The 27,305-nt window shown below is 46.7% G+C and overlaps 3 protein-coding genes across 7 annotated transcripts in view; 2 read left to right on the top strand and 1 right to left on the bottom strand.

Moving 5' to 3' along the window:
• Positions 1-164: 164 nt before the first annotated feature.
• Positions 165-6,181, top strand: LOC146543653 (uncharacterized). Its single transcript, XM_085232860.1, has 3 exons — positions 165-339; positions 413-539; positions 4,092-6,181. Exons 1-3 carry the CDS (start codon positions 165-167, stop codon positions 4,129-4,131), a joined length of 342 nt encoding a protein of 113 aa, XP_085088986.1. The 3' UTR covers positions 4,132-6,181.
• Positions 4,401-13,330, bottom strand: TNFSF10 (TNF superfamily member 10). The gene is made up of 5 exons (XM_085232854.1): positions 12,973-13,330; positions 10,149-10,301; positions 9,166-9,208; positions 8,689-8,799; positions 4,401-7,365 (listed from the first exon to the last, which is right to left on the bottom strand). The coding sequence occupies exons 1-5, from the start codon at positions 13,093-13,095 to the stop codon at positions 6,917-6,919; spliced, it is 879 nt and encodes a 292-aa protein (XP_085088980.1). The 5' UTR covers positions 13,096-13,330; the 3' UTR covers positions 4,401-6,916.
• The window catches only part of LOC146543652 (uncharacterized), a 24,077-nt gene continuing 4,059 nt past the window's right edge, over positions 7,288-27,305 (top strand). The window contains exons 1-6 of one of the 5 annotated variants that reach the window (XM_085232859.1): positions 7,288-7,426; positions 7,699-7,819; positions 9,855-9,943; positions 20,953-21,038; positions 21,588-21,686; positions 26,931-27,053. In XM_085232859.1, the coding sequence (XP_085088985.1) occupies positions 7,796-7,819; positions 9,855-9,943; positions 20,953-21,038; positions 21,588-21,686; positions 26,931-27,022 (390 nt within the window). In that variant the 5' untranslated portion in view covers positions 7,288-7,426; positions 7,699-7,795 and the 3' untranslated portion in view covers positions 27,023-27,053. Of the gene's footprint in view, positions 7,820-9,854; positions 9,944-20,952; positions 21,039-21,587; positions 21,687-21,889; positions 22,003-26,930; positions 27,054-27,305 lie in introns of all 5 variants that reach the window. The other 4 variants (XM_085232858.1, XM_085232856.1, XM_085232857.1 and 1 more) reach the window with 4 other exon arrangements.

Here is a 27,305-nt window from a genome sequence, read left to right as displayed (position 1 = left end):
CGCGCTCCGCTCGTCCTTCTCCTCCGCTCCTCCTCGTGGGACGCCCCTCCGGGGCCGGGCGTCCCCGCGGGCTCCCTCCCCGTGGCCGCGGTGCTGGGCTGCCCGCTGAGCTCCGTCCTCACGAGCTCGCTCTCCGCTTGCCGCCGTCGAGGCGGTGAAGGGCGATGGCGTGCGCCCTCGGAGCAGCTGTCGCTACTGGGACGGGTCGGTGCGGCGTTCTCCACGCGTGTAAAATCCGAGATGCGCGGGCTGGCGGGCGCGTGGGGACAGCGATGGGCGCGGGGACGGCTGCGGTCACTGTCCGTCGTTTCGTTGCCCTTGGACGTTGGCAGGAGCGCGGTAAGGCTACAGACGGGTGAAGCTGCAGCCGTCGCCCTCTCTCTGATTCACCTGCAATTCCGTTCTCGTTCAGCGTGGCTCTGCGCTCCGCAGGCAGAGCCCTCGGGGCTGCTGGGCTCCCCAGCTGCAGCATCCCGCATCTCTCTGAGGCTGATCCTGATGCTGTGCCCGCGAGCCCTGGCTGAGGGAAGCAGCTCAAGGTGAGCTCAGGGGCAGAACAGGGACCCCCCCACCACCACCACCTGCGTTCTGAGTGCACGCTGGCATCCGGCTTAATGCAGCACGGAAACAGAGCTTGGTGCTGCTTTTCAAGTACACGCACACACGTATGCCCACCATCTGCTGGTGTTGCTATTGCACAACTGCCAGGCTTTACTGAAGAACAGAGCAGGGTGACACGGCAGTTACTCTGCCTGCTCCTCGGGACGTGCCTGTTGGCAGCTGAGCACTTTGCAGCACCTTCCATAGTGATGCATTAGCCTTAGTGCCCTGTCCGTATCCTAATTTCGGCACGCTTTGCAGCTTCATTGGAGTCAGTATTGGTCATTCCTGCTCTTGCACTGTGAGACAGTTTCGTAGCAAGTTATTAAAGTGCTGCTGAATTTTATGGAATATAGCCACAAATGAATTCATTTGGGAAAAACAAAAAACAAAAAGGAAGAGCCTATCGTCCTCTCGCTTTGCTTATCCAGCTGCCCATGCAACTGCTTCACTGATTTCTTGTGAAGAATCGTGGGCCGTATGCTGCCAGCATCCAGCTATTTCAGTATTACAATGTTGACTCTGACCTAATTTAAGTGATGTATTTATATGATAGAGCAGTGGGCAACTGTCCCTGTTTAGAATACCCCAAGTCGGAAGGGACCCATAAGGCTCGTGGAGTCCGGCTCCTGAATAGCTGCCAAGTAGTTCCAGTTATTCTAAAGAATGCTTTCACTCTTCCCACCCCCACACATTCTCAGGCCAGTGGCATTAGCTGCAAGACCTGGGTGCTTGGCAGAGCAAAGGGCCTGAAGCTGTGGATGTGACCGTGCAGAGAGCAGCCTTTATTCTCATGAAATTCCTCCCATTTTTGCTGACTTGTATCTTGTCAAAAATGACCATTTCCCTTTCCCTTGGGAGACAAGAGCTTCAGTCTTTCAGACAAATCTTCTCCTTTCTTAAAATGGTACTTGAACTGAGGCGGCAGCAGACCTCTATTCTCCTGGGAGCCCAGGTTTGTAATGCAGTGAAATAACACTTAATTCACTGGGAGTTTGATGCCCTGACCCACTTGGATCAGGGATTGCAGTCGTTCTTTGAATCCAACAGTTTTGCTGCCCTGCTTGTTCAAAGGGGTTTTGAAGCATGATTCAGGAGTGGCTTTTCCTTCTTAGGGTCAGTGCCAGAAAAAACAGCTGAGAGCGAAGAAAGCAATCCCTGGTTTTGATTCTTTGGGTACTGAAGGCCACATCTTAATGGGCCATAAAGAGCTGAAATGCCATTGAGTTGGTGTGATGATGAGCTCCTGCGTCTGCTTCGCATATACTGAAGGACAGTGGTGAGAGCAGATAGAACAGCTGTGAGAGAAGGTGGTTCCAGGCACTCATCTACCTGCTCTTGGCTGCAGGAACGGTATTTTATGTTGCCTTACCAGCCACAGGAAAGATTGAAATCACTAATATAGCTGGGATGAGAGAAAGAGGCAGAAGATAAGGATTTTTTAGGCACAGGTTTATCCACTAACTAAATGAACAGCCAGAACAGACATTCAAAAATACTTCAAAGCAAAACAAAACAGCATTACAGGGGACACTTACCTTTCAGAGAGCTCTTAAAATATTGCTGCTTCCCTTCTGCAGCATTAGAGCTGTACTGAGTGCTGGAGGTAAGGTAGAATTTCTGTTGACTGTGTTTTGAGATCTCTGTCCTATGTTCCATTCTTTCCATTCACTCCTCATCCAATAAAGTTTTAATTCTAGTTTATATTATGGTTTGTTGTCATGGAAATATCTGAGAGAGATTTATTATGGCTTTCCATGCAAAACAGACTTCAAGGGAGAGATCTGCCATTAAAAAAGGACGCGTCTTCTACGATCCGCAGAAAAGCATCTTTTTTTAATTCTATCTAGGGGCAGTTCTTTGACTTTTATTGTAAGCGTTGTATTTTAAGAACAGGAGGTAGCAGCTGGTGAGTGCTCTCAAAGGTTATGGTTTAGTACCTCTCAGCAGTGAGCAGTGCCAATGGAGTAGCTGCTGAAGAACCGCAAAGTGCAGAAATGACTTTAGAGTTGTTGTATGGAAGTTAACATCTACAAGCTGTCTTTGAAACGCTGTTAGTTAATGGGCTAGCAAAGATGTGCTCTAACTCACTGACTCAGAGACATCCATTTTAGGTTTGTCTTTTCAATGTGCTTCAGCTCCATGTGCTGTTAGGTCACACCAGCACGAGGATGTTCCTCTTGGGTCACTGATGCACAGAAGGTTCCCCAGCCACAGCTATGTTTGTTCTGTGTCAGAAGTACAAAGTGTTTATTAAATAGCAGATAGCATAAGAGTAGTAGGAGATGAGTCCTGCATTTTTGCAATGTCACTGGCTATTCAGTCCCAGATTCTGACTCAAGGCTGTCCTGGCTTTGTTCCTGGAGGCAACAGACAACTTTCTGGTGCGATAGGACAAACAGCCCCGTAACAGAAGCCTTGCAGTCGAGGGGTGGGGATGCTCACCTGACTCACACATGTGTCCTACTCGTAGTACGCCCTTGTGTTAGTGCTAGAACGTGCAGGATGGGATTGTGTACTTGTTCATTCTTGGTCATGCTGCCCTGATGCTACTTCGGTTTCTTTGTGAAATGGGGAGCCATAACCTGCCTGAGTCCACCACCAGATCCGCACTTCATCCTCTCAGCCCTCATCCAGAGGCTGTAAGGCATAAACAATGATAGTTTTGTACAAACTGAGAATTACACAAGCTGAAGAATTCAGTCAGACAAAATCAAGTGTCTTGAAGAGGCATTTGTTCCTTGGATTCTGTTGTCTTCGCATTGTTAGTTTCTAAAAGGCAGTTTGAACCTTGGATGTTTGCTCACATAGCAAGTGTTACACGTTCTGTGTTCAGTGTTACCTGCGTCAGACAAGGAACATGAACTAGGTTAGCACTGACAGAGCAGCCAGTGAAAAGGACAAGCTGCTCAAACCTACCCCTGCCCCAACCTGCTGCTCTGCAGTCCTGAGCACCGGCAATCAGCCAGCATTTGTAACAGCCCAGCCTCCAACCCGAAGGCACCTGGAAGACTTTCCCAAGGAGCTAATGGAGATGGCAGTACTGGCTTAGCAAAGCTGCAGGAAAGGGAGTGCTGTGATAGCAGTGTGGTGCTCCAGCACTTAGCAGGGATGGATGTGCTGTCAGGCAGAGGAGAATGGGTGGGTTTTGTTCATGTGACATAACGTGCAATTTCTGTCTGTTTGAATGAATGGAAGAGAGTTCTGAGGGAAACAGCTACAAATGTCTGTGTTACCTATATATAAAAAAGTCCAATCTGTGAAAATTGGGTCAGACCCCAAATTATCCTAATCCATCTTCAATGACTGAACAGAACAAGGCACCTTGGAGGAATGAATGAGTTCTTGTCTCAATGTGTTAGTTGTGTTATTTTGATCACTGCATTCAGACTTTCCTTAGCCCCAGAAATGTCACGTCATACATATGAAAAGTGTAATTAGAAATCCTAAAACCCCAGGGTCTGATCCAGGATTCTTATCTATTTGCACAGAGTACAAGGAATGCATCCCCGATCCCGCCTGGTGAAGTGAATTCTGCTTCACTGCAAGCAATAATAACTACATTTACTGAGGCAAAAAAATAGCAGTAATGAAGCAACACAAGGCAAAATAACAGGCAGTTAGCTGCTGCTAAGTCCTCTTTCCCATGGAAACACCAGAAAAGAGAGTTGAAATAAAAGCAGTCTCTACAAAAGGGATGATTTCTTCCCGACCCCTGCGGGCATCCCTGTGATATGGGGTGCACTCATGGGGCTGGGCTGCTGTTATGGAAGCCAATAAACACCAAAAGGCTCAGTAAGTATTTACTAAAAACGTTTTATATAAAACAGACATAGAAAAATTACAATCCTTATATGTTTACCGCAACCCACACCCAAGTACAAAAATTTGCTACATTCACCATTCATCATAAAGTGAGATGAGAAGTGTGACTCGGTGCAAAAGTACAATCAGAAGTTGATGCATTTTTCCATTAATCTTCAAACGTGTCCTGTCAGACACAGCTTGAGTCTCTCTCCAGGATAATATCTGGCAAGCATGCCTTTGGATTATTCAGAAATAAAATGTGATTATTTGGTATGATCCTCTGCTCTGCATGCAGGGCCTAAGAACAGGTACATTTAGATTTAAAAAGATAATGCCCAGGTGAGTTCCTAAGCAAAGAATTCCCAATCATAATATACATTGGGAGCCAGAGAGAGAACGTTGAATAAAGCAAAAAGTGTCATAGTTTGTCTTCGTGTCAGCTGCAAGTGTGTGATCCCCCACGGATCCCTTCTGTCAGCCCACAGCTGCTACGTTACACAGATCGATTCTTACCCACACGGAGGGCTTCTGACTCTTAAGAAAGCACTGGAAATGCTTTTTCACAGTTCAAATAAATCTCTTTCAAATAACTTTAAAAAAACATTTTTAACATAAGTTGTTGGGGAAAAAAAAGACAAAAACCACACACACAAAAAATACATGCCCAAGTGAAAAGATAAGCAGCCACAGAAGTCAGGTGTCAGTTTTCCAATGCAGCAGCATCCCGTTGTGTTGGGAACAGCTCTGTTCCCCCCATCCTTCTCTGCCAGGCAAAACAATTTCTGAATTAAGTCCTGAAATCGGGAAGACAACTCCAGATATGTTGTCTGTTCTATGTCACAACAGACTTGAGTTGGGTCCAAACCATGTACTCTAATAAATGATGGAGAATTTCACATATTTGATTACCACTGAAATCGTTATATACGATGCTGTGTTGAAACAGCAGGCTGAAGTTTGACTTGTCGTTTCAGGCTCACACCTGTGTTTCTTTGTCCTAAAAACAAAAGGAGGGCTCTGCTGAAGGTCTCTGCTATCGTGAAGGTCTCTGCTATTGAAGCCACCAACCGCAGGAGCTCAGGTGAGCACTGGCCCTTGTGCCCTTTCAGTGCCTCTTGTTGACAAAGCAGAGATGAACGATGCCTGTCTCTCTGTGCACAGTGATTTAATTACCACAATGGAAGGTGAATGGGAAGGTTTCCACGGCAACCTTAATATATTTAAAAAACAAACAGGTTTTCTCCTGGCAATATTGCCAGGAGTGTTGACTGAAAGTAGCACTTGCAAAGCATCTACCTTTTTCCTCCTTTTTTTTTTTTTCTTTCTCCTACTTTCCTCTTTTCTTTTTCCCATTGGTTTCTCTGAACCTGGGCAAAATGCATCCATGGTGCACATTAGTGTATTCACAATGACACTGCTGCAGATGTGCTCATTTATGCCCATCCACCTTAGACTCACATTCAACTGCAGTCCCCCTCATACAATTAGTGGTCAGTTCAAATTTCAAAGAAGTTATGAAAGCTTTTCAACCATTCCTACAAACAAAATAAGCATCAAAACAGCATTATCTGCACTGCAGCTGGTTAAGCATGGATAGTTGCGTATGTTTTGCCTAAAACGTTAGTCATCAGGCTGTCATTCTGCCTTGCACCTTTACATAATCCAGGCCAGTGCAAGCAAACATAGAATAACTGTGTCATGCTCAATTTGTGGCAAATATCGAATAGAATTCAGCATTTAGAGAAAAACACTTTTTTTTTTTTTTTTTTTTAAATCAAGTACTTGCTGTCAACAAGTGTAACTGCATTACTGAGGCTGTTGGAGGCATGGTGAAATCTTTGCAGTACAGCAATTAGGGTAAATAGGCGTTGTAATGTGCTGATCCCAAAATACTGATTGATTTCAAAACCTCTCCTGTGCCCTTTCAGCAGCTGTTTTTACCTGTGATATACTAATTGAGACAGAGCGGTGTGCTTACTCAAGCCATGATCCTGGAAAATGCTTAAGCACATATTTAATTTCAAGCATGTAAATACCCCAGGTTTAGTCAGACTGTGTGTGCTTAAAATTAATTAGGTGCTTAAATGCTTTGGGAAATGAGATGAAGACATGCAGTGTGAGCTACCGATGGCTTTTCCCTTTTGGGAAACTCTGGTTTCAACAAAAACTTCCAGAATAATTCCTCTGGGGACTAGGAAGGCTCCTAGCACGAGAGATACAGATGACAGGTGGAACTTTCCTCCAGCCCCATCAGCACCCACAGCAGCTCCGTGGTTCCTGCAGGACACAGCATGGCACTGGGCCATCCGGAATGTGCCCAGCTCCTGCCACACAAAGCACTGCCAACCTGCTGCTGCCAGGCTCCTTCCTGGCCATGGCAGTGAGGGAGTGAGTGGAACACAGGGAGCCTGGTTTTGCTGCTGTTGTTATAGTGTGTGCTTCGTATCCTGTTCTACAGAATTTTGGGTTGGTCCTGGCTTTGCTTCCTCCAGAGCACAGTTTTTGTCTTTTAACCAATCATAAAGGCTCCAAAAAAGCTTGCCTCCTTGTCCATGTCAACTATATCACTGTTACTAACCGAGACAAAAATCCTGTCCTCCTTTTTCAGCTGGAACACCCCGCCCTGGTAGATGGAGTAAAGTCCATACTCAGCCTTTTTGGACCAGCAGCTTGTTCTTGCGCTTTTCATGAGCAGAATGGGATCTGGGTAATTCGTCAGTTTGTAAATGTACTGGACGAGCTGCTTGGGATTCCTTATTCGTTCCAACAAATCCGAGTCCTCGTTCTCATTTTCGCGGAAGCGAAAATAAGTCTGTGAGTAGATGTAATAGAAGCCTGTCTGGGGCACCACCAGCTCACCGTTCCACAGCTCCACGTTGTAGAGGAAGGAGTGGCCTCTCCTCGACGACTCCCAGCTGTGGATTTTCTGTCCGATGCCTCTGTGGGACAAGTAATCTACTTGGGAAAGAAGAGAGATGTGAAGTTAAAAGCCTGCACGGCACCTGCTGTGAGCAGACAGGTAAGGAAACTTGCCCCTCCCAGAGCAGTTCGTTAGCTCCATCCTCTCAAAACAATTAGGAAGTCCACAATTAAGCTGTTCAGCATTATGTGAGAATTCACACAAACTATTTTTTATTTTCTGTGTGCTCTCAAATAAGAGAAAAGCCAACAAGTGCTGTTACTTGGTAACAAAGTTAAAACATCAATTTGTGGTTGGTACCCTCTGAGTTGATGAAACCCCACGAAGCCTTTCATTAGCAGAGCCTGAATGTCACATCTCCTTGCCTATAGGTCTGTCACCATAGCAGCTGGGGCTTGCAACAACAGGAAATTAAAGGAAAGAGAAGAGGAAAGCTTAACATCAGGAAGAGAATTTTTATTTTATCTGATGAAGATTCCCAAGGAGAAGGCGGTGAGGTACCAAAGAGAACAAGCTTTGTTCCCATCCTGTGAGAATCAAATGATGGCTAGTGTGGAGGGGATCTCAAAGATCATCTAGTTTCAAGTCCCTGCCATGGGCAGGGCTGCTCTTTTCCAAGCTGATCAAGCCCAGCTCCCCCAGGCTTTCTTCATAAGTGAAGTGCTCCAGCCCTCTGATCATCTTTGTGTCCCTCCTCTGGATTCACTCCAACAACTCCGCATCCTTCTTGTGCTGGGAGCCCCAGGCCTGGATGCAGCACTCCAGATGGGGCCTCAGGAGGGCAGAGCAGAGGGGACAATTCCCTCCTTCTCCCTGTTGGCAGCCCAGCATACTGTTGGCCTTTTCATCTGCAAGAGCAGATGTCGAGCTTTGTGTCGAGCTTTTTGTCCACCAGGACCCCCACGTCCTTCTCCACAGGGCTGCTCTCAGCAACTCCTTCTCCCAGTCTGTACATGTATCTGAGATTGCCCCAACCCAAGTACAACACCTTGTATGCAGCCTTGCTGAACCTCATTAGGTTCACATGACCCAGTTTTCAAGCCTGTCCAGGTCCCTGCGGATGGCATCCATTCCATCTACTGTACTGACTGCACCACTCAGCTTGGTGACATCCATAAACTTGCTGAGTGTGCAGTCGATCCCACTATGTCACTGATAAGGATGTTGAAGAGCACCAAGATGGGCCACTGGGGGACACAACTTGTGAGCAGCCTCCACCTGCAATGAGCTGACAAACGCAGTGTGTGGGACAAGGAGACTCGTGATTTCCTTCTTGCTATTAATTCCATGCAAGTATAAAAGCCTACGTTAACTACAAGTGAGAGAAGCTCCATGACTACTGTGTGAAGGCTGCCCCTTACTGTGTGGGGACGTGGAGCTCCTCTTGCTGCTGCCCGTCAGATGTGCTGCTATCCTGAGCGTGGGGCCTTGCGGCGGCTCATCCCTGCGTGGCAGTGCCTGGCTCCTGTCACCTACATGGGGATGAGAAACAGGGTCACCAGTGAGAAGCAAGGACGTAAGGAGACGCGTCTATCCCCTGCTGAACGTGGCTGTGCTGTCTGGCTTTAGGTTTTTAGCTGGTTAAATCACAGACCGAACACCCTTGCCTCATCCCCAGGCCAGGCACCTCACTGCCCCTCAGTCCCCTTAGGACTGCCCTCCTGGCTCCTGGAAATCTGCCCTCCTGAAATAGGTAGGCACTGTTCCATGCCCTGTGTAACTGCACAACACCCGAGTCCACGTTTTCTGGGTTTTGCAGCATTACTCAAGTCACTATACCCATTTCAGACACCACCAGCAGATCCCTTTTACCACGATTAATAAAATTATTGTAGTACCATTGATTGCAGACATGTTTTCCTGAAGGATTCTTGACATCATCTGCCAACAAACACAGAGAAAACTCATTAGCTTGTCAGCAGAAAGTGAAGGATGCAGAAAACTCTCCTTTCCCCACTCACAAGTGCATGCTATTCTGAATTTGATCAAAGAGCTAATTAAAAAAAAAGCCTATTAATTTGTCATAATGAAGTATTTTATATCTTTTATGCAACTAAACCCTGGGGAAAATGTTTTCAAGAGAGCTCAGCCATCTGGGTTTAAATCTCATGCAAAATCAGACTCTAGTGCTTTTCTTAAATGAAATGGTGAACAAGGACCAGATTCCATTCACACCTTTGGCAGTGCTGCACATCTGTGGGATCTTGGTCCTGAGAAATGACATTTCATTTAATACTCCTACCTAAGTTTTTAACTCCACATATCTTACTTTGTGTAGCTCCCTCCTTTCCATTTGCTGAGTGCTGGTTACCCGCAGTGGTGCAGCAGCCCTGCTGATGCTCTGGGATGGTTCATCCTGGCTGACAGATGCTGCAGCCAGCTGCCTGCTCTGCCCCAACACATTTCTCACTATCCATTCATCCACCCATCCAAAATTTATCTCCAGCACCATCCAGGCGAGCTTTTTGCAAGCAAGCAGGAGCTGGTGGATAGGTCAATCCCTAAACATGATGTTTTCCTCCTGCAGGGACTTCACTGGCAGAACTTCCACCAAAGGAGACAAGATTTCAGAATACAAACAGAGGATCCATTCTGGGATGCAAGATTTGCATTCAGGTAAGTTTCAGCCTGAAGCAAGTATCTGTGGACGAGAGGAACTCTTCACCTGCTGGAGATGGGAATCTGAAAACAGTTCTGATTTTTCAGCCAGGCTCATTTTCACTTTCCACTTCATCCTGCTATTAGCATTCTTTACATGCTTTAGGATCTAAATTCCAACAGCACCACGCTCCACCACTCCAGCATATCAGCTCCCAAATACCTTTTTAATTAACTTTCCCAGGTGCCACTTCACTTGCCAGCAGGGGTCAGCCACTCTGTCTTTGCTTTCCATCACGTCTAAGTTCTGGATGAGGTCTCCCAGCTCCTCTCCAGTCAGACAAGCAGTGCCACTCTTGGAGTACGTGTCCCGGAGCTGCAGCAGGAGAACAGCCATCATTTGTCACCTGGGATCTGCTCACAGCCCTCCAGCTGGGGTACGTCACTGAGTTCTCTATGCATAGGAACATGCTTTCTCTTCTTACAAATATTTGCTAGTATGGTGCAAGTGATGACTATAGAGACAGAATGAGTAATTAATCCTGAGTTTACATATTTATTTAATTACGATGAGGTAGCTAATATGCAGAAATGCATTCCTTTTGCACAAGGGATTTTCCTTCACAGATTACTGAGGATGAAATCAAGTATCGAACCATGGAGGCATTTTCCATTTTGTTTTTTTAGCCAGTGCCACTTACAACCCAGGCTTTCTCTTGGGGCTGTCTATAATGCATCCTGCCTGTATCCTGCCTGGGGTCTGTGTTTGACCTAAAGCCCAGAACAAAGCCCAGACAACAGAGATAAGATCTGGGTCCAAACTGAATTATAATGCTGAGTACTTGTGGTATGGGCTTATGTCTCTAACCTCTAGTTACAGAGGGTAATGGAATCCTTTGATAAAGAGGAAAGAGCAGCAGAAGTGCTGACTCCTGGGGCACCTTGCAGGAGGAGTTCTGCCCATGCAGGGCTGGGTGCAGGGTTGAGGTGAGGCACCACTGCTGCTCCGTGTAATCAGCTGCTGCATGCCCACATCCTGCAGTGCTGCACAGCTGCATCCTGCATCAGTTCTAGGGCCTTGTGTCAGTATGCAAAGCATTCACCTGGACTTCTTGTCACGTTTAAATGCCACTTTTCTTCTGTTAAAAATTTCTGCTTAGTTTGCTAAACAGATGTGTTTGTTCAGCGTGCAGTGGTTTCAGAGTTCCTTAAGACCTGAAAGCAATGTGGGGTCACTCCCCACCTCATGCTCCTGTTTGTTTAGTAAGAGTTTTCCCTTTCCACAAGGCTTAGGAAAAATCCCCTGCAATTCCTATCGCCTTGTTCAGCCCCTTCAGGCTGCAGCAGCACTCAGCTGAGCTGACCCTGACCCCTGGAACACCTCTGTGCTCTGCAGGCAGTGCTGAGAAAGTGCCTCCTGTGAGAGCTGGAGAAAGTTCCTAGGTCAGCGCTGAGGAATGCAGTGGAATTTTAAAGTCAGGGCTATTGTTTCAAAAAAGTCAACCAAAGTGGTTCAAATTGTGTGGTTTTAAGGAAAAGCGGCTCTTGGAGCTAAGGGCTCTGATGGATTTAGCCACGCTGCTCTGGTTCAGTGAGTTTAACAAAAACAAGTTTGCAGATGGAGTACTGCTGTTGTTCTCTCACCAGATGGGGCAATGCTCAGCTCCAGGCCTCTCCCTCACATCCTGAAGCACACAGCACTGTACCTCTGTCTCTCCCTCACTTGTTCTGATCCCCCAACACTTCACCTCTCTGCCACTGCAATAGCATTTTCCCTCCACTGGGAAATCCTCAGGGCATGCAAATTCATACCAGAGCCCACGTTGGCACTGCAGGGCTGGTGTTTGTCTTATGGGCAGAGAGAAAGCAAGGAGCAGATTTCTCCAGGACTCACGTAGATAACGCATATCTGCAGCACTGAGTCTGCGGACACGTCCTATAAAAGCACCCTGTTGTCCCTTCCTGCCCCAGGCTGTTTTCAAAACAAGGAAATGTGTGGCTATTTTCTTTGCAGCCCACATCCTACAGCACTGTGAACTTTATTGTGCTCATGTCTCCTCACTTCCTTCAATAGCAAAAGCGCTAAAACAAAAGGGTGGATCTGAGCACTCAGGTCGGCTGGGGAGGGAAAAGCCACTGTCTTATGTTACTTGTTTGGGAGTGATAAAAATATCCACAGCCTCAGGAGTTCGGTGAAGGTGCAGAAGTGTCAGTCATGAGAAGAAGGCAAACAGGAAGATGAAGTCCTAATGCATCTCTAGAGCTTTATTCCACGTGCACAATGTGGAGGAGGGGTAGCACCCCGTGGCTCCAGGTTGCCTTCTACACGGTTGTCGTGCACAAGCTGTGTGCCCGAGGTTCCTCTGCAGCCAGGTCTGCACGCTCAGTGCAGCTGTGGAGCTGTGCAGAACTCTGGGGCTGGATGCTGGGCTTTGTGTAAAGGGAAGGGAGAGAGAGGAGTGCTCTGAACCGCACTCTGATGTTTATGTATTTGTCTGCATTCTCAGCATTTTGCAAGTGAATGAAATGAAATCAGCGCAGCTCCGCGGTGCCGTCATCAGGCAGGGCTCAGCTAGAAGCTTAGCAGGACCATCTCCCGCCCTTCCAGAGCGCCAACCCCCACCGCAGGCAGCACGGGGTCCCGCCGTGCAGCGGGGCGATGCACGTGCAGCGAGGGCACGAGCACCGAGCAGTGCAAGAAGGGCTGATGGCTCGCAGCGCAGCGCTGGCTGCCCGCTGCCGGAGGTCGCTTCGTGCCCGCCGGCTCGGCCCGATGCTGCACGAGGCTCTTAAGGGGGCCGCCCCCCCACCCCAGCTTTTGTCGGGCGCGTTCCCATTGTCTGCGGGACATCCGGGGGGGAGGGGGGGAGCTGGCCGCTCGCGCAGCTCCGCACGAGATAAGCGTTTGCAAACCCCGTGCAGAAGAAAAACACAAACCACCAACCACCACCACCACCACAAAAAAAAAAAAAGTAACTTTTAGGAAAAAACAAAACAAAACAAAAAAAAAAAAACAAGAGCTCCCCGCCTGGCCCCGCGGCACCCACCTGCTTCAACTCGTTGGTGAAGTAGATGTAGGTGACGGCCACGCAGACGGACTGCAGCAGCACCGCAGCCACCAGCACGGCCCCGCAGGTGTGCGCGGGGCTGGGCCCGCCCGCGGGCAGCATCTTAGCGGCGGGACCTCGCGGAGCGCCTCCGCGGCCTTTATAAGGGGCTTCCCCTGCACAGGAGGCGGGGCCGGGCCGCCCCCTGCGCGCTCCCGCCTCCCGGTAACTCTCCTGGCGGTATAACGCGCGGCCTTGAGGAGGTCCGAAAGAAAGGCTCGTGAAAAACGGCCTCTGTGCTGCCTCGTTTAACGCAGCTACTGCGTTCCTGTGCCAGAAGTTGGCAGGAGTCGATTGAAAAGTGCACGGCTAACGTGAGGAGGAGCCCCGCCCCTTTCCATCCCCATCCTGCACGGAGCTCGACTTCGATTGAAGGAAGCGAAACTCTTCCTTCTCTGTTTACTTTCAAAACGAACAGAAGCTCAAGAGAAGCAAAAGTGAAAGCATCTGCTGGATGCTCCTGCTTCTTGTAAAGAATCACAGAATCATGATGCTTGGAGAAGACCTCTAAGATCCCCAGGTCCAATGCCAAACATCCAACCCCGCTGCCCACGTCCCTCAGTGCTGCATCCCACGGCTCTGAACATCTCCAGGGACGGTGACCCCACCACTCTCTGGGCAGCTGTGCCGCTGCTATCAGAAGTGTTTCATAATATCCAACCTGAACCTCCCCTGGCACAACGTTTTGTCTTTAATGGAGGTAAACTCACACTGAAAATAATTTGTTTCAAGGGTTCTGAGAGTATAAAATTTCTGTTTTGATGAAACTCTACTGCAGCAAAACCTCAAGGCCGTGACACCAGATGGAAGGAATGCTGCCAGCACTTTTTTTAACCAAAATTAAGTTGTGTTCCATGCATAGCGCTGGATGGAAGCAGCTTGCTAGCAAAACTTCTGATCTTTCCTGGCTCTTCCATCCTATTAAACCTTACCCAGGAAAGCCTTTAACTAGGGATAAGCCTTAATCTGTGCTGCAGGCTCAGGACCCATGTTATTGGTCTGGCAGGGAAGCACCTGGTCCTGGAGCCACAATGCCTGGGAGCTGTTCCTCCCCAGTGATGTTTCCACAGCAGGATAGAGGTTAGTGTGTATTTATTTCTGTACTTCCCCGACTGATGCAGATGGTTGTTGTTATCATCCCACGAGCCCCAGCACAGCAGGCCTGTGCCCATTTTCCAAGGCAGAGAAAGCAGAAGTAACCTTTGGGTAAGCAGCAATTGGTGGTGATGCACTGGAACAGGTTGCCCAAGGAGGCTGTGGATGCCCCATCCCTGGAGGCATTCAAGGCCAGGCTGGATGTGGCTCTGGGCAGCCTGGTCTGCTGGTTGGCGACTCTGCACAAAGCTGTCCACGTCCACAGTCTAAGCTGGGCAGAACAGAGTTAACTTTGCAAGTGTGGGACAGATCACATCTTGGCTCCTGCAGTTCCTTTCTGCACCAGATTTAGACCTCATGTTTTGCTGTGAACCACTGCAAATTCATGAGTTAATCATCACTTGCACTGTCACAGAATTGGTATGAGGATGAATTTATCAGTGTAATGCTCTCTTTAGCCTATGGCATTACACAACAACAGTGGGCTAGCATCCCCATCATGCACACGCATTGTAAGCTCTGGTCTGTGGCTTCAGTCTCACAATTCAAAATTTTTGTCTGTCTTAGAATGAGATTTTGGTCAAAAAGAAAAGTTTCTAAAAACTTCATTTGGAATAGTTGAAATGATTTTACAATCTCAGTAACGTTTATATCCATTGTTAAGGGCTATAGGGATATACTTTCCTGTACGTCCCTCGAGAGCACAGAGGTGGAACTCCACCAGGAGCAGACCCCACAGCGGGGTCTGGCCATGCAGTGACTGCTCTTGCACTGCCAGGCTGCGAAGCATTCGGTGCTGCCAAGAGCCTGGGAGTGCAAAAGGTATGTCTGCAGGGTAAGCCTGTCTCTTTGTTACATGAACAAAGTGATAATGTTCAAACAAGTTCATTGCAGCTCTGGAGGTTGCTGCGAGGAAAGCTGTAACACACTGAGCTGCTGCCACTGTGTTTCAGAAAGGGGAAGAATTGTCCTTTGCACACAGCAGTGTCCTAGTGAGCAATCAGGTAAAGCCTTGAAGCATGAAATTTGATTATCTTCATCACAGATGAGTGCCCTTAACCTCCCTTGAAAATAAAAGGCAAACATTTATCTTTAGGATGCTAGATCTCTATGCAAAGAAAAGTCTTTTTCGGAGGCTTCTTCATGGTGAAGCACCTGTCACATGCCTGTCTAGCTTTGCCCAGCTAGTTTCCTGCCAGGACCATCTTGAGGATGGGCTAATGAGTGCGGGGAATAGCTCTGTTTGCATCTTGCACTGCCAACACCTGTGCATATGTAGGAAGAGGATGTGTCATGTATGGTGGTACTGGTTGCTGTGGGAATTTCCTTTGGTTTGTTTTTGCTGTGAGGAAATGGCCATTTCAGTGCCATGGAGGTGTTGGGTTGCCTGGTGGCTGCTTTCTCTGGGGGAAGTGGACACTGACTGGTTGCTGAATGCTGTGTATTCTGATCTAGATACTCACTGAGATACAAATGTCTTCTGCCACTTCTTCTATATCTATTGAAAGACTTCATGCCGGTAGCTAGGAAGTTTCATTTGCTCAGTCTTTCATGCTGCATAGTCTGTATAAGAAAAGCAATAACAAGAAGGAAATCTGGCCGTGGATGTTCCCACTCTTTAGCTCTGGGATGTGGAGGACCTATGGGAGTGAGGTATAGCCATTCTCCCTCAGGAAATACTCTTTGGAGTCTTTCAGTGTGTTGGTATCTGCAGCATCTCAGATGCAGTTCTTTTCAGGTTACACAGCATTCAGGGGGCTGTGAGAGCTCAGGGAAGAAGCAGGTTGGCCTGCACTGGACAAGACCACCTAGAGCTTTAGAGAGAACCTACTGAGGTCAGTGACAGGGAAAGACGTAATGGTGAAGTGCAGGATGGTGCAGGCTGGGAGGGGAAGCTGAACTGCTGGTGCATGTTGCTGGGCTATCAGTCAGGGGGAGTAAATCTGAAGGGAGACACTGGAATGCAGGGAACATGCCAACAATATCACAGAGTGATAAAATCGCACACACTTTAATATTATAGAAGGTGTTGCATAAATGTCATGCAGGAGATGCAGAAATAGCTTTTTGCTTATGTAGATCTTCAGTTTGTGTTTTCAGTGGTGCTGAATGGCAAACACATTTTCTCTCTGCCCTGAAAAATGAGTCTTTATGCAGCAAGAAGCAGAAGCTCCCCACAGCTACCAGCAAACCCAGGATCAGTGCAGCCCTTTGGCCCGACTGCTGCACGGAGGGGACCTGTGCTGCTCCAGCATTTACAGATGGCAAATTTTGCCAAGTGCAAGTTGAGTTTCTGGGCTTGAACAGCACTGAAACACAGAAAACAGAAAGGGAAGAAGGGAGCACTGAAGGGGGAGTTGTCTCCTAGATCAACACGCCTTTATTTTCACCATTCCTACTCCAATGTTGTGTAATATTTAACTGAAAAATATAACTATAGCAATATTTAACTAAAAGTAAACTGCTGCGTACTTCACTGAGCTGCACTGTATTTACTCTTAGGGCTCAGGTTTTTGCTTTGCTCAGTTTTTTCAAGTTGAACTCAAGCTGACATCAGTGTGTGAGAGGAGAACTGGAGTGTCTGGGAACGAAAAGGTTTAACAAACACTTCTTCAGACTTTTTTAAGAAGGATTTCCTTATTTACTCGGGAAGGATGTTCAGAAAGATTCCCAATAATAAACAGCTAATTCCTAAATTCCTAAATCCTGAGGTAGAGAACAAAGTATTTTTAACAATCAGTTTCAGATCTGTGTGTTTGCTGTATGCAGCCCAGCACTTCGTTTTGAATAACTCGCAATACTTGTTTTTTTCTCATTAATTGAGACGTGAGTTAACACATAAGCAAAGCACAGAGTCTTCTCTCAGCAAGCAAAACATTCCCAACTTGTATTCGACTTTGGTCAGTCACTACTCTTATTTGTCTGACTATCAACATTATCAGCAGATTAACTACTATTCTGGTCACTCAGAGCTGCCAGGTAACTTATTAACAGAAGGTTTATTCAGATAATGCAAATAAAGTGCATTTGAAAACAAAACATCAAATGTCAACAGTTAGAAAGAGCCTTCACAGAGGTGCTTTGAGTCCCATTGAAGACTCATATTTCTTCTCAGATCTGAGTGCACAGTGTTTAGGGGGATCCACACAATTTCAGATGGTGTTTCCAAGTGGATGTGTAGAGTCGTTGGGTCTTCCTTTAACAGGAAATCAGCATGGGCAGGATTTCTGAACTGGAGAGGATGACTGGGAGGGAGAGGTTGCAGGAGGGAATGCATAGGGTGTGTGCGAGGGTCCTGCAGTGGGTAGAGAAGAGAGGCCTTGAAAATCCCCACTGCCCCCATCTCTGCAGAGGAGCCAGGCAAGCCTTGTAAGCTCCTCCTTGTAACTCCCATGGATTTGCTTCTTTTACCATGGTTCCTTTGGAGCTGGGGCAGTGGCAGTGCCTAACCATCCCCTCCCACACTGTGCCGGAGCTGACAAGGACAACTGGGGCCACAATGCAAAGGTAGATCACAAAAGAAGGTAAAAAAGCACTTATAAAAAAGTTTGTACTGACTCTGTTTTCTGGAAGCTGTTTCGCAGCAGGGACACCAGACTGGTGGGGCACAGCTGAGGGCATGACAAACTGCACAGTGCAGCAAAACATGGGAGGAGATGCTTAAAACACTTTTTCTGCTCATGGACATGATTTTGTGATGACTCGTATAGATAGAATCGACCTTTTCTAAACCCCATCTCCTACAGTTGATCAAGGATCTTAGATTGCATGAGGAAAACTTTACTGATGGAGGAGGAAAATTGGAAATGCAGCAAAGGCATGTCCTGGAGGTTCAACCATCAACTCAGATAATAAAGAAATCCAGACTTCCCTGTAAAATGTTTCACAATAGTAAAACCATTTCAAAGCTTTTTCCAGATGAGCATTGAAAACTTGTGTTGGCAGATTCTGTAGGTGAGATTGCCATGGAGAGGGCTGCAGAGGGTGTTTGTGTCCTTTTAAAGATACATGGACACACAGAGATGGATCTGGAGAAGCACAGCTCAAAGTTGACATTGGTAAGAGCTGACAAGATGTGCTGGTGTGGTGTGCTGAGCCTTGGTGGGGCTCAGCTCAGCAGTGAGGAGGCTGCAAATGGGTTAAGCCATGGCAAAGCACGCAGCGCTCTGCCCTGTGCTCTTGCTGTCTGCTTTGGATCAGCTCTGGTGCAAACTGAGGCCACTACAGTTCGTTAGGCCAGCCAGGAGCTGGACAGTTACCTTGTGGGCTAGCAAGGAGACACTGGCTTGGGCAAGAGCTCAAGGAGAGGAGGGGAGCCTGCGTTTTCATGCTGCTCAAACAGATTGGGGGGAAGATCTGCCTAATGCTTATCCATAATGAAATTAATTTTGGAAGGTAACAGCTCTTTTTTGAGAAATAGCTCTATTTACAAGAACATTTCACGGGGACTTTTTAATTTCAGTTTTGCTTTTGTGTTCTTTGTTACTAGCAGTTTCCATTTTAGCAGTGCTTCTTGGCAAAGGAAGCGATAAATACAAACTTAAGTTACACCCATGCTTTGTTTTAGCAGGCACTTCCAGCTGGGCACTGGGGCAGTGCAGTGGTGCCCTTTGGGAAGGTCTCTGCAGTCTTCTTCAGTTCCCATGGCTGGTTTATGATGTGGTGGCCCAAAGAGTTTGTGTGATGTATTTAAGGGGCAAAATAGTACAGTGCTGCACAAGGAGCCTTCATCCAAGGCTGTGTCCTGAGCTCCCCTTTCATGAAAGAAGGGCTGGGGTCATTCACACGCTCCTTCCACCACAGCTTAACAACCATCACTTTTGAGCCATATTGAAACCACACTGATATTACTCCATGCCAGTGCCCAGCTGTATAAGGGACATTTGTCTTATTTAGGGAAATACAGCCCCCTCTTCCCCATAACACACTTTGGAGAGAAAAGTGGAAGGTGGAGCTTGGGTAAGTGCACCTTGTGGCTGAAGTGTGAATACTAAGAGCAGGCTGTGAATTTGAAATTGCTCTTTTAACACAAAAGCTTAGCTCCTAAACTAGGAAACAGCCTTTGTACTCACTGCTATCAGCAAGTTCACTTTTTTTACTATTACAATTGAAATAGGAGCAACTGGGTGTATAATTACGTTAATTTGGACAGCAAGGCAACTATATAGCACAGTATGTTTGCCAGCTTCTTCTCCTAGCTGCTGATGGCTCTACATATGTTATTTAAATTACAGGATAGCAGAGGACAGTGAGTTGCTCTTGCAGATCTAAATATGAGAGTTATCAGGGTTCTTCCATTGGGATTGCCCAAGAGGAGAGATCATGCACAGGACCCTTGCCGGGAGCGGAGACCACCGCTGTGCTCTGCAGATTTGCACACAACTGTGTTTCCTTTTCTTCACTTTGTCTTTTTAAGACACAATTACCACTGCTGGCAAGGAAGGGGTGCTGGTTTTAATTCTGAATCAGTCAAAACTGATAAACCACTCAGAAGTAATGGATGTGCATTTTGAGCACCCCTTATTGCAGCCTGCCTACAGAACCTACTTTCAAGCAGCAATTTCCTCATCTCTCAAGATATCCAGAGAGTAGAAGTTAGAGATGTTTTATAAATATTCCACACATAGCCTGCTTTTTCCAGGCGTATCCTCTATCTTCACTCAGAAATTTTCTCCAGGGTCAGCTGAGGCTGTGATAACGTGCAGAGCATCCCTCAGCAGCCTGCTGAGCTTGCAGAAATCTCAGATTTACACCATGTCCACCTTCAGCAGGAGTCAGATTATTTGGGATTTGCACACATAGTCCAGAAAACTGAGGCATACAGGTTTGGCAAATCAGATGGATCCTCATATATGCCTTCACTATGTGCATGCATATATTGTACAAGTGCTTATGTTCCTAGCTTGAACATTGTGAAGAGAAAAATGATGTTTCCAATTTGTAATTTTTTTGTGCTTATCTTGTTATAGGCATAACATGCTCTTATTCCAAATAAATAATTTGTGTTTTATTCCCAAGGGAGCATAATAGCCAGGCAGGAACAGCAGATTGCAGATAACATGCTTATAATCAATTAGCAGAACAATGCAGTCCTTTGAAGTTTTCTGCAAAGCGTTCAACTTATAAACGTGCACAGGGACTAGGGCAGGAGCTGAGATCTGAACCTGGAGGGAAACTTTGGCAGTGGGAGATATAAACTAGCAAGTGAGGAAGTTTTGCTAAGAGGAAAAAGCAGATGAGAGCACATTGTTAAAAAAAAATCCCTTTTCAAGCCTGGCTTCATGCCTGGAGATTTGGCACTGTGGTTGTTTTGAAAGAAGTCTGTCAACTCCCAGTGCAGTTCCTGAGCTCAGTGGGTTTCCATCTGGTGGGGCTCATAGGAAAATCCCTTGCTGTCCACCAGATGAGTGTCTCTGCCTGCCACGGAATTCAGGCTCCTTACAGAGCAGGACCAACGTACACAGGAGTCCTGATGTAAGTCCTGATGTACATTAGCAGTGCTCTACCTCCACTGAAGAGGTGGGCCTGTCCCTTCCCTCCTTAGGGACAGCCCAGGTGTGAGATGTCCTGTGGGTTGACATTCTCAAGCCCTACAGCTCCTGTCACCTCTCATGATGGAAGAAGAAATCATTCTCATGGATGCTTGATCTAGCAGTTGTTTTTTTAGACACCAAACTGCATCCAGCTGATGAAGGTGTGTGTTCTGGGAACAGATCTGCGAGCCCAGCACTCCAGAGTGCTCCCTGGGCTCCTCTATGGGTGGTTTTTCTCTGACTTCAGCCACACCATTCAGCCTTCCTACCGCAATGTGTCTCTGTCTTCCAGGGGACCACCAGGCGGAAGAAATCTCAGCACCCATTTCCTCCACAGGCAGATTATGAAGAATTCGTGCTTGAGGAGCACTTTGAGAAGTGAGTTTTAAGACTGAATTATTGATGCTTTGACAAACCTTTTTTTTTTTTTTTTGTGAGAATTACTTAATACATTGACTAATCGGATAACGTACATGGCACTGCTCCAAACTTAAAGCCTCCATGTCTGATAGGTATGAATGTGCATGGGTGAATGTACACTACCATTAAAAACATAAATATATCTGAATACCTGTACACAATGTACAGCAGTCCTCAGTTTTGCTGCATTTAGCAAAGTTTTGCTTAATGTGCTTTACATCCCCATGATGATATTCATCCCTGATGGAGTACTGCTGTAGTTGAATCAGCTGTCTGTTTAGCATGTAAGACATCTGGTATTTAAATTCCTTAACATAGACGATATATTTCAGATAAAGGCAGCTCAGTGTTTGGTGAGCACACGCAGCTCTCCAAAATTGCCATCAGGTTACTTTGCTGGTGTAGAGAGTTGATGTATGTTCAGCATGGGCTTACACTACCTGTAGACTATGCAATCTTTACAACATCTATTGCATTCACCTTTATCTTTTTCTCACATTCGTGCAGATAGAAAGCATCGTGTCCAAGCTGGCTTCCAAAATTTCTCCCGAATTTCTGCTCTTTGGTGGGTCTCAGCAGTTACTGCAGAGTGTGAATCCTGTGAAGGTAAGAGGAGACAAGCAGGGTTTAAGTTCCAGGTGATCTGGATTGAGATGTGTTTTCTGAACAGAAATGTTGAATGCAAGAAAGCATTATCTTGAGATAGAGGCTTAAGGTAAAGGTTGTGTTCTGCTTAACACATCATATTAATCTAACAGCATCACCAGTTTTGTGTAGCTGCAAAGTATCTGTCCTTTATCCTCATACAGACAGCATGAGTGAAAGGTCAGCTGGTGGTCAGCATCGTGCTTTGCTGGGTCGGCAGCACAGCTGAATGTTTCCAGGAAATGAACATTTGTACGCCCCGAGGAGCATTTTTAAGGTATGCGTTATCTGTTTGTGAAATCCACTTTTCCAAAAGCAAAATATTTATGTCTGAAGCTTTTATTCCCAGTCATGGCAATGCACTTCCCTGCAACTCTGCTCCGTGTTGTGAGTGCTCTGAGTGGAGGGAAAACAGTTTGATGCTTGGGCTGTGCTCCTGGCAGCTGTAAAAACCGAGTCATAACTTGCACACCAAGTGTTGTGAAATCACTGACACTGGATGAATGTGGAACAGCTGGATTTCATCCTTTGCAACACCACTTTTTGACTGTAAAGTAGTGCTCATGCTAACGCTAATCTGAACTGAAGATTGTAAGCTAAATGTACAGGGGAGCAAAGACGTCTGTGCACTGGAGGCATCAGCAGGCACATGCACGAAGACCCCACTATGTAGACAGCCCCTGCAGAGCCACAGAAGCAATGCAGAGGTGTGCTTTGTGCTCAGAGACCCACCCAGCTACAGGGATTACCTTCAGGCTGGCGAGAAACTTCACACCCTTTGGGAGCTGGTGGAGAGAGTGAGTTGTTGCAGGAGCCGTGTCACTGCAGAGCACAGCTGTATGCTGACACAGAGTAGAAGGAATGACCTGTTGATGCTGAAGGAGCCTGCTGTGTGGCTCCCAGCTGCTTGCTCCCATTGTTTCCCCTTAAATGCCTTTCCTTGCCGTGTGCCAGCGCTGCACGCACACACAAAACAAATAATTCATCTGGGGCTTTTCTCCCTGCCTGGAATTTCCACAAAAGCTTTGTTGTTACAGCTGATGATTTTGGGGTTTGAAATGTGTGCAGATATCTTTGGGATGGTGCGTTGGATTCGATTAATTGGAATAATTCCAATTAATATTCCAATTAATACCCAAATTCTCATGAAGTGCAGCAGGAACAAGCTTGTTTTATGGCGGACAGCCTGGAAGCACTGTACTAAACAGTGTGGCTTTCCAAAACTAGATGTGATTAACAACACCGCTGTAGTGTTTTGTTAGGCTGGGAGGCCAAATAGTCTGTGGAGAAGCCAAATACAGACATGTTTTCTTTATCGTCAGCAAAAATGCTTAAAAACCTGCTGAACAGCTGTCAGGCTTTTGGAACTCTGAATGCAATGCACACACAATCGGGTCAACTGTCTACCAGCATTAAAAGTGAAGCTCTCAGAATTAACAGAAATATTTGAGATAACGCCAGCAGAGAAGGTGACCGGCTGTGTTGCAGCTGCTGCACAGAGCCCTGGGGAATCAGGCTTTCCCAAAGAAACCCTGGAAGCTTTGCAGTGTTGATAAATACCCGGTTACTTTGTCTTCATACACAGGACTCAGGCAGATGAGCACATTGCTCTGTTGCCATGAACTTTAGCAGTTTCAAAGTTATTTACTCTGGTTGTAAGTGCAGATCTAGTGGGAAGACGAAGACAAAGCCACCTCGGCTCAAGGAAAAATATGTATATTTTCTGTTTATTTCGCTTTGCAACTTACATGGATTTAGGAACACAGCTGTGGCAATGCATTTGTATGTTTAAACCCATAAGGACAATCTTAACCATAGAGAGTTTACACTCCAAATACACTCCTGTGTGCATACAGAGTGCTGTGCAGCACCAATGGAAATTGTGTGATGGTTCACTTCTGCAGGAGATGCAGGGCTGATGTCCTATGAAAACAGCTGAGCACAGATGAGCAAATGTGTTGCTGCTGTTGGGTTTGTAGGAAGGCCTTTGGTTCAAAAACCTTATAGCAATTTCACCTACAATCAAGGAAGGAGCTTTCTTAATGCAAATTCCCCAGCAATTTCTGACAAATGTTGGGAATAGAAAAGTACACCCACCAAGATGGCTCTGCCCGACTCCTATTCCTCCTCGATCTGCCTGTTATGAGCTTTCTCACACTAGTGTGAGATGCTGATGTGGAAGGGGATACTGTGGCTTCAGTCCTTCTTGACATTCGGGATGCACTTCCCAAGCCTCTTTTTCCACCCTGCTGTGTGAAATTAATTTTGGCAAAATCTTGAGAGAATTAAACTGCAACAGAGTGATCTCCTTGCTCAGTTCATATTTGCTGCCTGCCTGATTTATGTTGAGAAGAGGCACTTGGGCATGCCAATTATCCTGTCTTTTATTTGCCTTGTGCATTGAGCCTTTGGCTACTAGAATTAAACTGGAAAATGCAATTAAAAGCATTAGCTGTAGCAAGCATACCACAAAATATCATTATATGCTTGACAATGTTCTCCTTCATATTGTTAATCCCCCCAGATCTACCTGCGCTATTAGATTTCATACATGGATTTTATTTTTCTCAAAAGACTAAATTAATTGGGATGAGCAAGTTGTGCACCTAATTGTGTAAGGAAAGAAAAGGAAGATGTCACCGTACTGCAAAACCTCTTGATAAACATAGTCTCAGCTGGAGTTGGAGAGCAAACATTACTCAAGCTTCAAATGTTTGTGGGTACCTGGACGATGTTATACTTGGCTTGGCACACCTTGGAAGTTACTGTGTATAAATGAGGTCTTTGGGTCTTTGAGCGAGGCTGGCAGTGCATGCCAGGGCTGAATGCTGGGGCCCTTCTCCTCCCTTCCCTCCCAGATGAGGTTCAACAGATCTGAATGCATCCATCCTACCACACACCCAGGTACCTGTGTGGGGAGCATGTGCTTGTGAGACACGCTGCTGTTGTCCTTCAAGGAGCAAACTTAGAAGACTAACTTCCCTTGCTCCTCATTCCCAGGATAAAATAGACCATCAAAAAAAAATAAAAGCAAAATTCTGACTCAGCATGCAGTTACAGTAAGCTGAAAAGGCAGGAATGCACCAGTGTTGAACGCAGCTGCCAAATTCCTGTGGTTATTTCCCTGCAATACAGTCTGAGGAGAAAATCAGTAAAGATAAAATAAGCTGAGATGGTATTAACCCTGCAAAGTCTGCGAGGTCAGGTTACTGGCTTTGCCAGCGAAGATCCAAGAATGCCTGACTCTCATACCTTAGCTGCATAGCCTTCCTTATGGTGAGAATATACGTGAGTCATGCAAGTGCTTGCATAACACCTTTAAAAGACATCTCTTGATCTCTGATAGAAACACTACTGCAGGAAAGAGTTGCTGTTTCCTTATTGCAAAGACCTGACAGAAGTCCTGCTTGCCTTAAGTTTAAACCTTCTCTCTACCTGTGCAAGGAGGAGTTCCACAGAAAACAGATGTCTAAGGCCTGAAGAGGTACATGTGGAAAAGAGAAGAACAAAGGAGAATCTAGACAGGCCCAGCTCACTGCTGACATGCTATGCCTTGTTGTGTGATGACAAACAGGAAGGCTGGCATCTCTGCAGCAGCAAAACAGATTGAGCTGAAGAAAGGCAACTTTTTGGCTAGCTGGAGCCTGCCAGGAGTGGTGATATCTGACTGCGTGCTGTTGGATTGCGACATTTCGTCTGTTTCTGTTAGTCCTAGTGGGAAGTATAAAGGGCTGGATAAGTCTGGTGACTTTGCCCTGCTGGACTCAGTTCACTTAATGTTTATTGCTCAAGATAGATGAGAGCAAAAACATAAAAGAAACTTTCTTCGCTCAGGGGAAACAAAACTTACCTGACTGATACAATTACCCACGGGTTCTTTGCCTTTGCATTACTCTGGAGGAGGGATGCAGCTCCAGGAGGGCCCAGGGCTGGGTGTATGTGCACACAGGGGCTGCAGCCAGCTCCCCATGCCTGGCCACCAGCCTCGTGTCACATGGGAAGCATTTGTGCTTCACTGAGGGCTCGTTTCTTTATGAGCATTTCGGGGAAACAAGCCTAGTGATAGGGCTGAGCAGATAAACAACAACAGCCCTGTTTTCTTCTGAGTTTTCCTGATTGTTTTATTGGTCTCTGGGAAAGCACCAGGTCAGAATGCTTTGAACACACCTGCCTGTGCTGCAGTTTGCCTCTTGGGAAGGGCTGTGGTAAAATCCCAGTCTGGTTCTATTGTTCCAAACACTGCCCACCTTGTGCTGGTGCCAGGGGCTCCTTCACACGCAGATTAGATGAGGTAATTATCCGTGCACCGGCAGAAGCCTGCCTGAGTTTCTTGCGTTCCTACTGCTTCCTCACAGTGACAAAGTTGAGGAGACCCCAGGTCCTCACAGTGCCCCATGGCTGGGGACAGCTGGCTGCTCAGTTTGGGGACTCCCATCAGCTGCAGACCCACAGCTCCTAAAGAAAACAGGCTTTCTCTTGGCTGCAGCAGGCTGTAGTTAAGGTCTCAATGTGCTGATACCTTGGTCACCTAATTTCTTCCTTAACGATTAGTGAAGTCTCTCCAGCTGCTGTGAGGAGTAGGGTGCTTTTGGAGGGCTTCCAGTGCTGCTACCCTTGGAGCATTTTCAGTGTTGTCAACAGTCAAGGAGAAAAACAGCAGAAACCAGGAACCTTGCTTGAGCAAACCGCTGACACTGAGATGAGCTGCCCTGTACAGGGCTGGGCTTAGGTGGATACATGCAGAGGAGTGCAAGAACTGCTACTGAACCAGCCTCAGCTTGTAGATCCAGTGGAGAGCAAGCCAACACCCTCACAGCTCTGCCTCAGAGCTCATAGGGACTTGGCACTTGTACAAGTGCTGCTGAGAAGTTAACAGCAATACTGGGAGATGGAATTTCCCTCTCCAACCTGTGGTAAACATCCTCAGCCTCCCTTTGCACCAGGTCCCGGGCTGCTGGTGGGAGAGCTCAGCACAGCTCAATCCCACTCGTGCTTCTGGTGTTGATTTTTAAACCTTCTCCTGCAGTGAAGTCCCCTGGATCCTGAGACTGACAGCAGTGCTGCTCACAGAAAGGGTTAGGCATTAACCTAAAGCACCTTCTGCCTTAACTTGTTTTTCAGCTGGAAAACAGAAATTTGATTACAAATCCTGGTACTGATATAAATTAACTTTTAATGATTTCTGTGTCCTGACTTGCTTCACAGGCCAGCTGGTTTTGCTTCCAGCTCTGCATACTGAGTCACAAGGGGTCAGGCTGAGGAGGACACCTGCAAGTAGAGTGACAGATTGGAGCTGAGTTAACCAAGCTGCCCTTTGCTGATTACAGAGTGAGTAAACAAGCCTGTTGAGGAAGTGTTAGGAGGAAGAGCATGAAGCTGAGTTTGCTTTGGTGGGTTAACATGCAAATAGGTCCCCTGCTCTTCACAGCTCAGATGATACTGTTCTGAGCAGGCAGAAGAGAGCAGGGTGGTCTCTGCTGAGGATAAAGATGTATTTCAAAGCGACACCAAGAAGTAAGTTACAATTAGAATGTACATTTGGAAAGCCCTAAAAGCTGGGATGGGCAGCCGATATAAGTA

This window comes from Meleagris gallopavo, chromosome 11 (assembly GCF_905368555.1).
Source record: "Meleagris gallopavo chromosome 11, MGAL_WU_HG_1.1, whole genome shotgun sequence".
In the NCBI taxonomy this organism is placed as follows: Eukaryota; Metazoa; Chordata; class Aves; order Galliformes; family Phasianidae; genus Meleagris; species Meleagris gallopavo.
The sequence above is the reverse complement of the archived record's forward strand: the minus strand, read 5'-3'. Positions and strand labels throughout refer to the sequence as shown.